General features: G+C 31.4%; 2 protein-coding genes, 1 long non-coding RNA gene and 1 other non-coding gene across 4 annotated transcripts; 1 reads left to right on the forward strand and 3 right to left on the reverse strand.

The window, feature by feature from the left end:
• Positions 1–4,670: 4,670 nt before the first annotated feature.
• On the reverse strand, positions 4,671–7,149 carry LOC133784523 (receptor-like protein EIX1). The gene has a single exon (XM_062223835.1). It carries the CDS (start codon positions 6,299–6,301, stop codon positions 5,087–5,089), a length of 1,215 nt encoding a protein of 404 aa, XP_062079819.1. The 5' UTR covers positions 6,302–7,149; the 3' UTR covers positions 4,671–5,086.
• LOC133786103 (receptor-like protein 53) lies at positions 6,340–7,628 on the reverse strand. Its single transcript, XM_062225318.1, has 4 exons — positions 7,622–7,628; positions 7,199–7,473; positions 6,530–6,916; positions 6,340–6,390 (listed from the first exon to the last, which is right to left on the reverse strand). Exons 1-4 carry the CDS (start codon positions 7,626–7,628, stop codon positions 6,340–6,342), a joined length of 720 nt encoding a protein of 239 aa, XP_062081302.1.
• A 1,206-nt stretch (positions 7,629–8,834) lies between these two features.
• Positions 8,835–8,926, reverse strand: LOC133787810 (small nucleolar RNA U31b). Its single transcript, XR_009872804.1, has one exon. It is a non-coding gene; the product is annotated as a small nucleolar RNA U31b (small nucleolar RNA).
• A 336-nt stretch (positions 8,927–9,262) lies between these two features.
• Positions 9,263–9,930, forward strand: LOC133783397 (uncharacterized). Its single transcript, XR_009870877.1, has 2 exons — positions 9,263–9,385; positions 9,597–9,930. It is a non-coding gene; the product is annotated as an uncharacterized LOC133783397 (long non-coding RNA).
• The last annotated feature ends 1,387 nt before the right edge of the window (positions 9,931–11,317 follow it).

An 11,317-nucleotide genomic window follows, 5' to 3' on the forward strand; every position in this document is an offset into this window, starting at 1 on the left:
AAATATGACTTTTCCAAATTCCAAGAATTTTGTAATCTTGGCCTTGCTTCCTATTCTCACTTTCAATAGTTTGTCACTCTAAAATTCAAATAATATCACGTGCATTAGATAGCAGTAGAAAAATAATAGCATTATTTCTGAAATTATATGTTGCAGTTATTTCTTTTTCAAAAAGGTCTCTATTAATAATTATAACTTTTCTTTATTTCATTATTGATGAAAATTATTTGTTGTTAGAACCCATTTAGTTCGTCGGTGGAGGGACAAGATGATTTTCTTTGTTCGTAAGGTCTCCAAAGATAACTTTTTCAAAAAAGAAAAATATTAGTTCATATTAATAATAAAATTGTGATGATATAATAAAAAGTAGACTAAGATACTTGCATTAAATTAATTCTTAGTGAATTTAAGCAGAAGAGTTTTCGTAAAAATGAAAATACATATGAAGGTTGACTTACTTGCCCGATTTTTCAGCATTGGGATCATCAAGTGGTGGAGGTGGATATTGAGATTTCGAGGGTGATACAATGAATTGGGATCATATGTGCTCTTCCAATAATCGAATGTGCTTTCTCATCTCAACAATCTTCTCAAAAGTAGTATAGGGCAGTGTGTACAAAAAGAGATGTGATCAATTGGTTTCTTGATTACTTGAAGTAATTCCAACAAAGTTTAAAATTTGACAGCATTTTAACTTTGTGTTGTACTCCCAGCGCCATTTAAATTGCTAATTATTAATATTAAACAGTTGTATATTATCTAAAATCTCAATTTTTATCTACATTTAAATATATTTATGAATAATTATAACCTTATTAATTAAATACAATATATATTTAAACATATTACACTAGAAAATGTTCCATTGTTCAAAATACAAAAATATAGTATTTTAGTACTATCCGTTGAGCATTGGATGAATTTTTAACTTTTTATAAGAAAATTTCTAATATAAAATAATCATGAGAAAAATTGCACTGTATATATAATTTCTGGTCTTCGACATTAAATTTCATGACACAAATTTCTCATTTCTTGATTAAGAGACGTTTGAAAAAATCAAACTTGATGACATTTGACAACGGAAATAGTACAAAATATGTAGTGGTGGGGTCATAGACTCACAAAATAGTAAGTCTTGAAAGGAGTTGAAACGTCCATCAACTAAGAGATCTCCAAAAGATTTTCTATTACATTAACATTGAAAATTATGTATATATCAATTTGGACTATTATTATTTTCCATCAATTTTGTCGTCATTAAAGACTTTACATAGAAACTAAGTAATTGTTTATTTATTAATTTTGTTGACATATGTAATACACTATATATATTTTGAAAATGGAATAATTTCAGTGAGGCAAACAAAATACTATTATTAATAAAATGGTCCACACAACCACCTATAGTGGGATACTTTATTAACATAATAAAGACAAACAATGCAATAACAAACTAAGACTTTTGCATAGCAGTTAAAAAAAGCTTAACGAACTTGAATTATCAACACTAATACAATCTAATCAAAAGGATAATTTTGTTAATTTAACACATTCCAACATACTATTGTTTTTCCCTTTAATTTGTATGGTCTTCTTCTTCTTGTCTTTGTGGATTCTCTCTGCCTTTTAGGAAAAGTTGATATGATGCTCTGTCTTTCTGATCAAACTTCTAATATTATTTCATATATAAGATTATAATATAATGTAATCATGGTCGTGTTATTTTTATTGCATTGCATTACATTAGATTATATTATAATGTGGCTAATCTTATATTTTGAAACATCTCTAATATAAACTCTCTGTTATGAGAGAACAAGCGTTTGACTACAATAATGTTTGTTGTTTTTCTTACCTATAATATATCATATTATATCCATGATTTTTAATAGCTTCCAAGATTTTATGTTTCCACAAGAAACATAGAACACAAAAACACCACTTCAGTAATTACATAATGTAATTATTCCCTAGCTATGTTGTTCACTCTGTTGTGATCACTTTAATCTTGTATTTTGATCATAAATGAGAAAACAGAATTAGAAGAATACAAAAGAAGATGAATTTGGTACAAATATAGGTTGTGGTTTATACATTGCTTGATTTCTAGTATATTATTTGGTAAATATTTGCAAGAAGATTTCTTTAGTTTAACATCTTTTACTTTTACTTTGCTCAATTTTTCGTTTCAAAAGCACACAAGGTATTTGACAAAATGTCTCAGAAAATGACACCAATGATTTACTCAATTTTATTTGGACAGTAATATATATGGTATCAGTTATGCCTCTAACTTTCTCTTTCATTTGTTCTTCTTCGGGTAATATGTACACACACTTACATTAACTATATACACTGGTAATATATTACTTTCATGTGTATATATTATACATACAACATGCATGAATGACACAAAAAATGTCTTGTTGGCATTCGAAAGAATGCACCACAAAAGGTTTGTCAGCGTTTCAGCATGTGTTTGGCCACATTTGCATATGTATATATAGTACGTCATGGATTCTTTTGGGGGAGGTAACAGGTAGCAGTAGCTTCTACAAGAAAGATAAAATTGAGAATAATAAGGAGAAGAGTGTGAATTATTGGTTTAAGCAAATATAATACCATGTTGATGGATATGGGAATGAGAACTAACTGCATGTTCCTGTTATATATATAAATATAATGATACATATATATTATGTAGAATTAATGTAGTGTAGGAAGATATTTTAAAAAAAAAATCAATTACTTTATCACCTATATATACATTGAAAGTTTGAAACTAGACAATGATATATAATATGTTGAATGAATGTAGTTGCCATGATGGATTAGTTTTTGTTTGATCTTTGAAACTGTATTAGACAAAATAGTGATAACGCGTTTTGGCCTGTTTTTGTTTGATAAATATGTGAAGGACCACCATTAATGACACATCTAGTGAGACCACCTTATCTTATGGGAAAGTGATCAATTACTGATTTTTCTTCTCAGCACTACTCTCACACCATAATATACCAATTATTATCATTATTAAGTAGGCACGAACCAACAATTTCTTCTTTTTAAAAAAAAAAAAAAGATGAACAATTAATACTAGTATAAGTGTTTTAATTTAAAGAAAAAAAATAGTTGTAATTAAAATTTTATAGCATATTAACCGTTAATAAGATCATCTCTAATTAATGTATGTGGCAAATATAGTGTTGAATTTTACACAATATTTTAATACATATATATATAGTGCTCCCAATTTTGTAAGAGAAATGGACAAAAAAAAGATAAACTATTAACGTCATGAGTGTGTGATATGCCCGACTTTAGAACAAAAATAGTTCCACTGACTTTGGTAATAGATAATTATATTTTATATATAATGTTGAAAAATCATATAAGTTATGGCCGAGTTAAATGACTCACTTTCTGATGCATTATCTAGTCTTCGATCGACTAAACATAAAGAGCCAATTATTCCAATTTATTAGTTTACACGTTTTGATTTTTCGCTTGAGACTAGAGCTGTAAATACGAATCGGGCTTTTTAGCACGACACGAGCTTGGGAGGTACAAACACGACACGAAAAAAATATGGGTTTGGGCTAAGCACGACACAAATTGAAAATTGGCATGACACGACACAACACAACACGACACGACATGAGCCTGAGCAGGGCACGGCAAGCCCGAAGGCACGACACGAAAGTACGAACAAACTAGTCTGAAAGCACGACACGATAAAAAACTCAATATTTTGACATTAATAATGATAATAAATTTTTATTTGTCAATTATCTATAAATTAAAATAATAATAAAAATCTATTATTTTTTAAAAATTTTATATTTTTATAATTATATTAATTTATTTTAAGATTTGTGAATTAATTTTTTTAGTATTTATAAGTATGTATTTAAATTCTAATAATTATCTTTGATATAATTTTGTTAAAGTATTGTTAAAACGTATATAAAAATATCTAAAACTATAATTTAAATAAAAATATGTATTTAAATTGGTGGTGAGAGAATTATTTTATTGAGTGTAATGGCCCATGTGTGGAAAACTATGAGAGGAAATTAAGAATATTATTATACTAAATATGATGAATGCCTTTTATCAAAGTGGGAACAGTAGAAATCGATATCATTATTGACCAAAGAAAAGAGCTATATAGCTGGACCTAGTCAAGTTCCCAAAGTAGAGTTACAAGTTGATATACTACATATATATAATAGTGTATTATGTATAATATAAATTATAATTGTGTACGAAAAAACTGTAGAAAGTTGAAATATCAACCGACTTTTACAAGATGACTTGCTTCATTATGTTTGTCTTTCCGACACGTCATGTCACGTGTATTACTCTTTTTGACCAAATGTATTACTTATCTTTAATCAATAAAATCACAGGACCACCACACCTTTACTATATTATAAAGAAGATCATCCCATATGTAGGTCATTAAAATTAATGGAATTCAGAGCTATGTATTTCTTCTACAAGTTTTGTTATTATATAGATTTCATAATCACACCAAGTTTTCAAAATAATTTCTTCCTCGAGAAGAATGAGGGCATATGATTAAAACTCTCGAAAGAAATTTGATAACCACAAATGGGGCAATCTTTTAGAATACACCAATAAACTAGCTTAACCGAAAGATATAAAAGACCAAGCAACCAAATATATGCAAACAAGTATTCTGAGTTCAAGGAAACCAAGAAACATTACAGCCAATAGTTCAAAATGAACAGAACCCTGTCTTATAACAAAAGACTTTAAACCATGATTGACCCAAATAATATTAAAATATGTACTTTACTTTGATAAAGTAATCCACAAACTTGTTCCACCTATATTCTTCGAAAACCAAAAGTATGCACGCCTTCAAAATCCACAAACCAGCAACGGACCAATGACACCTACAAAGCTCACTCCGAACCCCATTCCTATGCCCAATCGGAACCAGTATTCATCATGATTGAGCCTTCTAATTTTGCAGCTTGTACCTTACTTTGATAAAGCAATCCTCAATCTTGTACCACATGTACTCATTGAAGAACCAAAAGTAAGCATGTCTTCAGAAACCACAGACCAACAAAGGACCAATGATACCTAGAAAGCCAACTCCAAATCCGACCGCTATGCCCAATCGAAACCAGTATTTTTCTTCTTCATCTTCAGTGCTTGTATCGTTAGGTGTTATCTCATGATCTTCTCTGCACTTTTTCAGGAGTGGAAGTTCGCAAAGTTGGTTTCCAATATAGCAAGATTCATCCATGCTCTGCAATTGGGTGCTTGTAGGAATTTCTCCAGACAAGTAGTTGTATGCCAAGTTCAAGTGATTCAGGAAAGTCAAACTTGACATACTTGGAGGTATCATTCCAGATAGTTGGTTCATTGAGAGATCAAAAGATTCCAGCATGATCATATTTTCAATTTGATCAGGAATACTTCCTTTGAGAGAATTACCTGATAGATTGAGAGACATTAATGCTTGGAGACGTGTCAGCTGTATTGGGAAATTTCCTGATAGATTGTTATTTGAAAGGTCTAGGTTAGTCACCAATCTCAAGATTGTGTTGTATTGATCTTCCCTTCCTTTTGTCACCACATATCCGTTTTCCATAAACACACCCCCATATTGGGAATAAAAGATGAGGTCATTCGAATGGGGTTTATTGATCATGCCTTTAAAGTTTCCAAAACATCCTGGTATGGTTCCAAATAAATTGTTATGAGCAATGTCAAGAATCTGAAGTTGATTAAGATGACAAAGTTCAAATGGAATATGTCCGCTTAGTTTGTTTGAACGAAAACCAAGAAACATTAGATTGGAAAGACTAATTCCTATCCAATTTGGTAAACTTCCCACAATGTTATTTAGACCAAGGTCGATAACACTTAAATTTGTACAATGCTGAAGGAATATAGGTATGTCTCCTGAGAGACTATTATTACGAAGGTGCAAGGATTTCAAATTATGTAGAGATCCTACAGACTTTGGAATTTGCCCAGTCAAATGATTATTACTCAAATTTATCACCTCCAGTGATGACCAGTACATCCAACAATCAGGAATGTTGCCTGATAAATCATTGTCTCCAAGATGAAGAATTTTTAATTTTTTGGGCACATCATTTGGCTGATCACACAAAAGATGGGAAATATCCCCAGATAAGGAATTATTAGAAAGATCTAGCTCTGTTATAGAAGAAGATATACGAGGTAAAGGGCCGTCAAGTTTATTGGAGCTCAGGTATATCATGCAAAAAGAACTAGAATTAAAATCCATATTGGGAATACTCCCACTAATTTGGTTATGAGAGAGATTCAAGTATGAAAAACTTGTTGATAATTTCCAGAACCAATTGAGAATGGCATCTGAAATTCCAGTTTGGGACAAGTCAATAGTCTATAGATGATTTTGTGATTTGAGCCAGTTTGGAAATTAGGGACCTAGTCTCCAAGATATTAAATATATCATTGAAAGCTGAAAGGGTGGAATCCAATGAGGACTTACTCTTAGTGTCAATAAATTGTCAAAAGCAACTAAAACTTGCAAGTTTGTGAGATTGGAAAAGTGGATTTCGGACACAACACCTTTCAAAAGATTCTCATAAATATCAAGTTGTTCTAAGGCAGAGAGCGATCCAAAACTTTCAGGCAGAGATCCATTGAATTGGTTGCCACCAATAAATAGATATTTTAATGCTGATAGTTTCCCAAGAGAATGAGGAATGAGACCCGAAAGCATATTACCATAAGCAGAAAAAGAGGTTAGATTTTCAAACTTCTCAATGATGTCATCTTTTAGTTGACCAGAAAAGAAATTTCCATCCAAACTCAGCGATGTAATTCTTTTTGGGTTGCAACCTATCATCCTGTCAAGGGCTTCTGAAATTTCTCCCTCAAATTTGTTTCCACTCAATGAAATACTTTGTAAATTTCATAAGTTTCTCATAGCTGGTGGTATTTTTCCTTCTAAAGCATTATATGATAGGTCAAGATCAACCATAGAAGTTAGATTTTCAATGGCACTTGATAAGACACCGTGCAAATGATTTGAGCTAAGACTCATACTTTCAAGATTATTAAGACTATAAAGATAGCTTGGAATTGTGGAGTTAAAGTAATTGTGGCTCAAGTCTAAGTGAGTTAGATATGTAAGATTAGGTATGAAAGAATTTACCTTGCCACTTAATGCACCTTCATCGTATAAGTTAGCCAGTTGGAGTTGTTTGACATGGTCTGTGGTGTTGTCACAAACAATTCCAGTCCATTTGCAGCAGTCATCTCCGTTGGAATCCCAAGAAGTTAGCCTATTGAGAGGATCAACAAGGTCTTGCTTGAAACTCAAAAGAGCTTGCTTCTCACTTTCGATACAGTGTACAACGTGGTTTCTTTTGGGAGAGGTAACAGTGGTAGTTGCTTCTACAAGGAAGATGAAAATGAGAATGCTTGCGGCTAATATGACATATCACATTAATATGACATCAGAGTTTTTTTAATATGACTGAATATCACATTAATATCACATCAGAGTTTTTTTTTAATGCTTGCGTCTTTGTCATATCACATTAATATCACATCAGAGTTTTTTTTTATTGCTTACCCAACATAATATTCTGAGTGAATCATTAATAAAATCAAAGAAAATTTTATTGAATTCTTCATGTGTGTGCTTTTTCTTGGACAAGCTTGACATCAAGAAATATGTAATTACATGCTGTATTTCATTATAAATTAATTTCTCTAGTATTTTGATCAATAGGGTAAAATCAAGGTCTATATATATGTTGCCCCTTTTTTTTACGCTTTTTCTTTTTTAATTTAATGTAACATCAATAATTTTTTTTTATATGAAATATAGGCCTTTTTATCTCATTTTAATACTTATTTTATAATAAAATAACTAAATCCTAAGTAAAAATAAAAATGTAAAAATTATTAGTAAATTGTTATTTCGAGTCTACAAAACATTTGCAAGAAACTTTCCCTACATATATAACTAAACCTCAATTATAATTTATATAACTAATGAATTAACCAATGGCAGTAAAAATCATAAAAATTCAAATTAATGTATATTTCCAAAATTGAATAAGAAAATAAAAAATATCAGCAATTATAAAATGATTTTAAAATTAATATTTTGTGTTTCCTTTTGTTTCTGTTCTTATTATGATATCTTTACTCCAAAACTTGTATATATGACAAAGACGCAAGCATTAAGAAAAAAACTCTGATTCAGTCATATTGTACTCTTTATCAAAAACAAAGCAGATAGACACAGATACATTAATGTGAATAGGAGATAAGATGTGATATATATTATGTGTCTACAAGATGCGTAGTCATCATCTTTTCTTTCAATTCACATAGCCTAATTTTATGACTTACAAAACAGCCTATATTGGTTTCTTGTATTCTTCTAATGAATCTCTACTTGTATTAAAAATATCAACATGTTTCTATTTATTGCTATGTATTGACTAGTAAACAAGAGGTTGGATACTTGGTAGGTACTTTTTTTTTTTTTTGTTACCATTATTAATCATAAAAATATTGACACATAGAATATAAAGGTTTAATTTTTATAAATTTAATTAATAATTAATAAATAATTACTAATTTATATATATATATTTATATATATACGTGCTCCTAATAAGCTTAAAAGGATATTCTATTAAAGTGAATTCGACAGTGTCTATATTGTAACCATTCTTCACCATATATTGCAAGAAAGATGCGAAGGGAGTTCACGTCGGTTGAGCAAAGAACAAATAATAAATATAGAAAATTACAGAAATGGGGCTTCAGAGAAATCTGATAATTACGAATGTCAATTACCATATTGCAATAAGAAAAATTGCAGGAGTAAGACTCGGGCAACAAAAATACTATCATCAATTCGTTCTAGTCTTAAAAATTAAACAACAACAATTAATATTTTACAATGTTTATACTTTTATATACATAAATATATGTGTGTATATATATATATAGTAATTACATAATAATTAAAGAAGTAATGTATTCTCACTGTTATATTTACTGTTCAGCGTTATTATGTTCTAAATAAACTAATAATGAAAGGCCTTTTCATAAGTAGGAAAGAAACTCAAGATTTTTCAATATGATTTTTCTAGCACGCGCTTAAGTATACACGTACCTAGACTTTTCGATATGTACGTGTGAACTTGTCCTCTATCTCTCTAATTATATATATATATGTGTGTGTAATATATATATTACATCGATATATATATATCATTTGCTTAATAGTGGTGGGAGATGGGGTTCTCTTCTGTCATTGGTTTTATGATGATGATCATTCTTATTATAGCAGCAAATAACTATTTTATCACTGGAGGTGCCTAAATATATAATTATATATATATAGTGTCTGCTACTTTCTGCATAATATATATTATTTAGTGTAGTTTACATATTAATTAATTCGTTCGATCGAATCGGGGGATTATGCTATTGTTTATGCGAATTGATAATAAGCTTTTGCGATCTCACTTGGGAATTTTATTTAATTTTGATCGATACAATATATAATATATATTTGTTTGTAGATCTGAGGTCGAGTGCGAAAGTAAGGCCACCTACACGTCCACCTGCACCGGTAAATAACCAAATGCGTGCACAAGTAACACCACCTACACCAACACCTGGTTCAGATTCAAGATAGCTAGGCCATTACTAGTCCAATCAAGTTATTTGAATTTGGCCATTGTTGTATCTTATACATTATGTCATCTTCATTCATGTTGTGAAATCTTCTAGTAGTAGCAGCAATGCCTTTTGTTTGTTGTAATAACCCACTTTTCTTTGGAAATTAGTTGTAATCTGTTACAGAGTTGTTAATTCTCTGCTTATAAATACAATCATTTACTCTTGTGATTCTCACGTGAGCTTCTTCAATATCAATTCCTTCTTGAGTTTCTATTCTCTTTTGAGTTTCTTCACTTGGTATCGGATTCCAGACGATCATGGCGTCCTCATCTCCAGCTCCCGCTTTGGCCTCTGCTGCTACTTCTTCACCTACTTCTCGTGCCTCCTTCTCACCTTTTGCCTCTACTGCATCTCTTGGCTATCTTGAAGGCTATGTGTTTAGTACAAAGTCTCCTCCACCGAAGACTGCCAAAATCACAGATAAGAAGGGAGAATATGCAACAATTAAAATCACAGATAAGAAGGGAGAATATGCGCATGAGCTGGTTGCTTTCCTCTCTTATTTCGTCGATTCTAAGTCAAGTGGTGCAGTGCAAAACCAGTAATGAAGTCTGGCGTGCTCTTGAGACTTTGTTCTCGTCCAAGGGATAAGACCGACTTATGCAACTTAAATATCAGAGCAACCAAGAAACGATCCAACACAATTTCTAAGTATTGTGCTGATTATCGTGTGCCAGATGAATATCTTGTGATGAACATCCTCAATGGATTGCCTGTGGAGTACGATGATGTGATTAATAACATCTTGAGTAAACCAGATTTGAGTTTGCAGGAGGCTCAACCGATGCTACTCAGCCAAGAAACTCAACTCCAGAAGTGGTCTGCGACAATAGTGGTAGATATTCAAGCTCACTCTGCCAGTCCTAATCGTGCCCATGGGGGTTCAATCCTGCTCGTGACCGAGGACGTACTCGTGGTCCATACAAAGGCAATGGTTCAAAACCGATTTGCTTATTTCTCAGATGATTTTAGATTTCAATGGCATGTTTGCTCTCAAACAATTGGGTTCTCTTCATTATTTTCTCGGCATAGAAGCCTATCATGATGCTTTTGTTATATACTTCCTCCAGTCCAAATATGTGGCTGATCTCCTTCTCAAAATCAACATGACTGGTGCAAAGGGCTGCTCTACGCCAGCTGCTGCCCCTCGAGAGACCCTGTCTAGAAGTGAGGGGGAACTAATGGTTGACCCAAGTCTCTATTGCAGTACTATCAAAGCCTTACAATATTTGACCATAACACGTCCCGACATTCCCTACATAGTGTCAAGCTTGATATCGTGGAGCTCCAAAAAGCAAACTGTAATTGCTCAGTCTAGTACCGAGTCTGAGTATCACGCATTAGCACATGTGACTTGTGAAATTGTTTGGATTCAAACTCTTATTAGAGAAATGTGTATATCTATTCAAGGAACATCAATTATGGGTGCAATTTTAATGGTTACTATCTATGCTTACTTTAATATTAACTATTAGATTAACATCAATGATTCACATTTATTGTTGTTAATTAATATTTCTAAAAATAAATTTTGATTTTTTCAAATTTTTGAAAGGGTTAC

This window comes from Humulus lupulus, chromosome 6 (genome assembly GCF_963169125.1).
Source record: "Humulus lupulus chromosome 6, drHumLupu1.1, whole genome shotgun sequence".
In the NCBI taxonomy this organism is placed as follows: Eukaryota; Viridiplantae; Streptophyta; class Magnoliopsida; order Rosales; family Cannabaceae; genus Humulus; species Humulus lupulus.

Coding starts and splice junctions, on each gene's coding strand:
- LOC133784523 (XM_062223835.1), bottom strand. CDS start 6,301: ATGGATTTTAATTCTAGTTCTTTTTGCATGATATACCTGAGCTCCAAT.
- LOC133786103 (XM_062225318.1), bottom strand. Junction 6,917..7,198: donor AAGGTGCATTAAGTGGCAAG/GTAAATTCTTTC, acceptor AACAAATTTGAG/GGAGAAATTTCAGAAGCCCT. Junction 6,391..6,529: donor ACAATTTATTGACACTAAGA/GTAAGTCCTCAT, acceptor CTGGAATTTCAG/ATGCCATTCTCAATTGGTTC.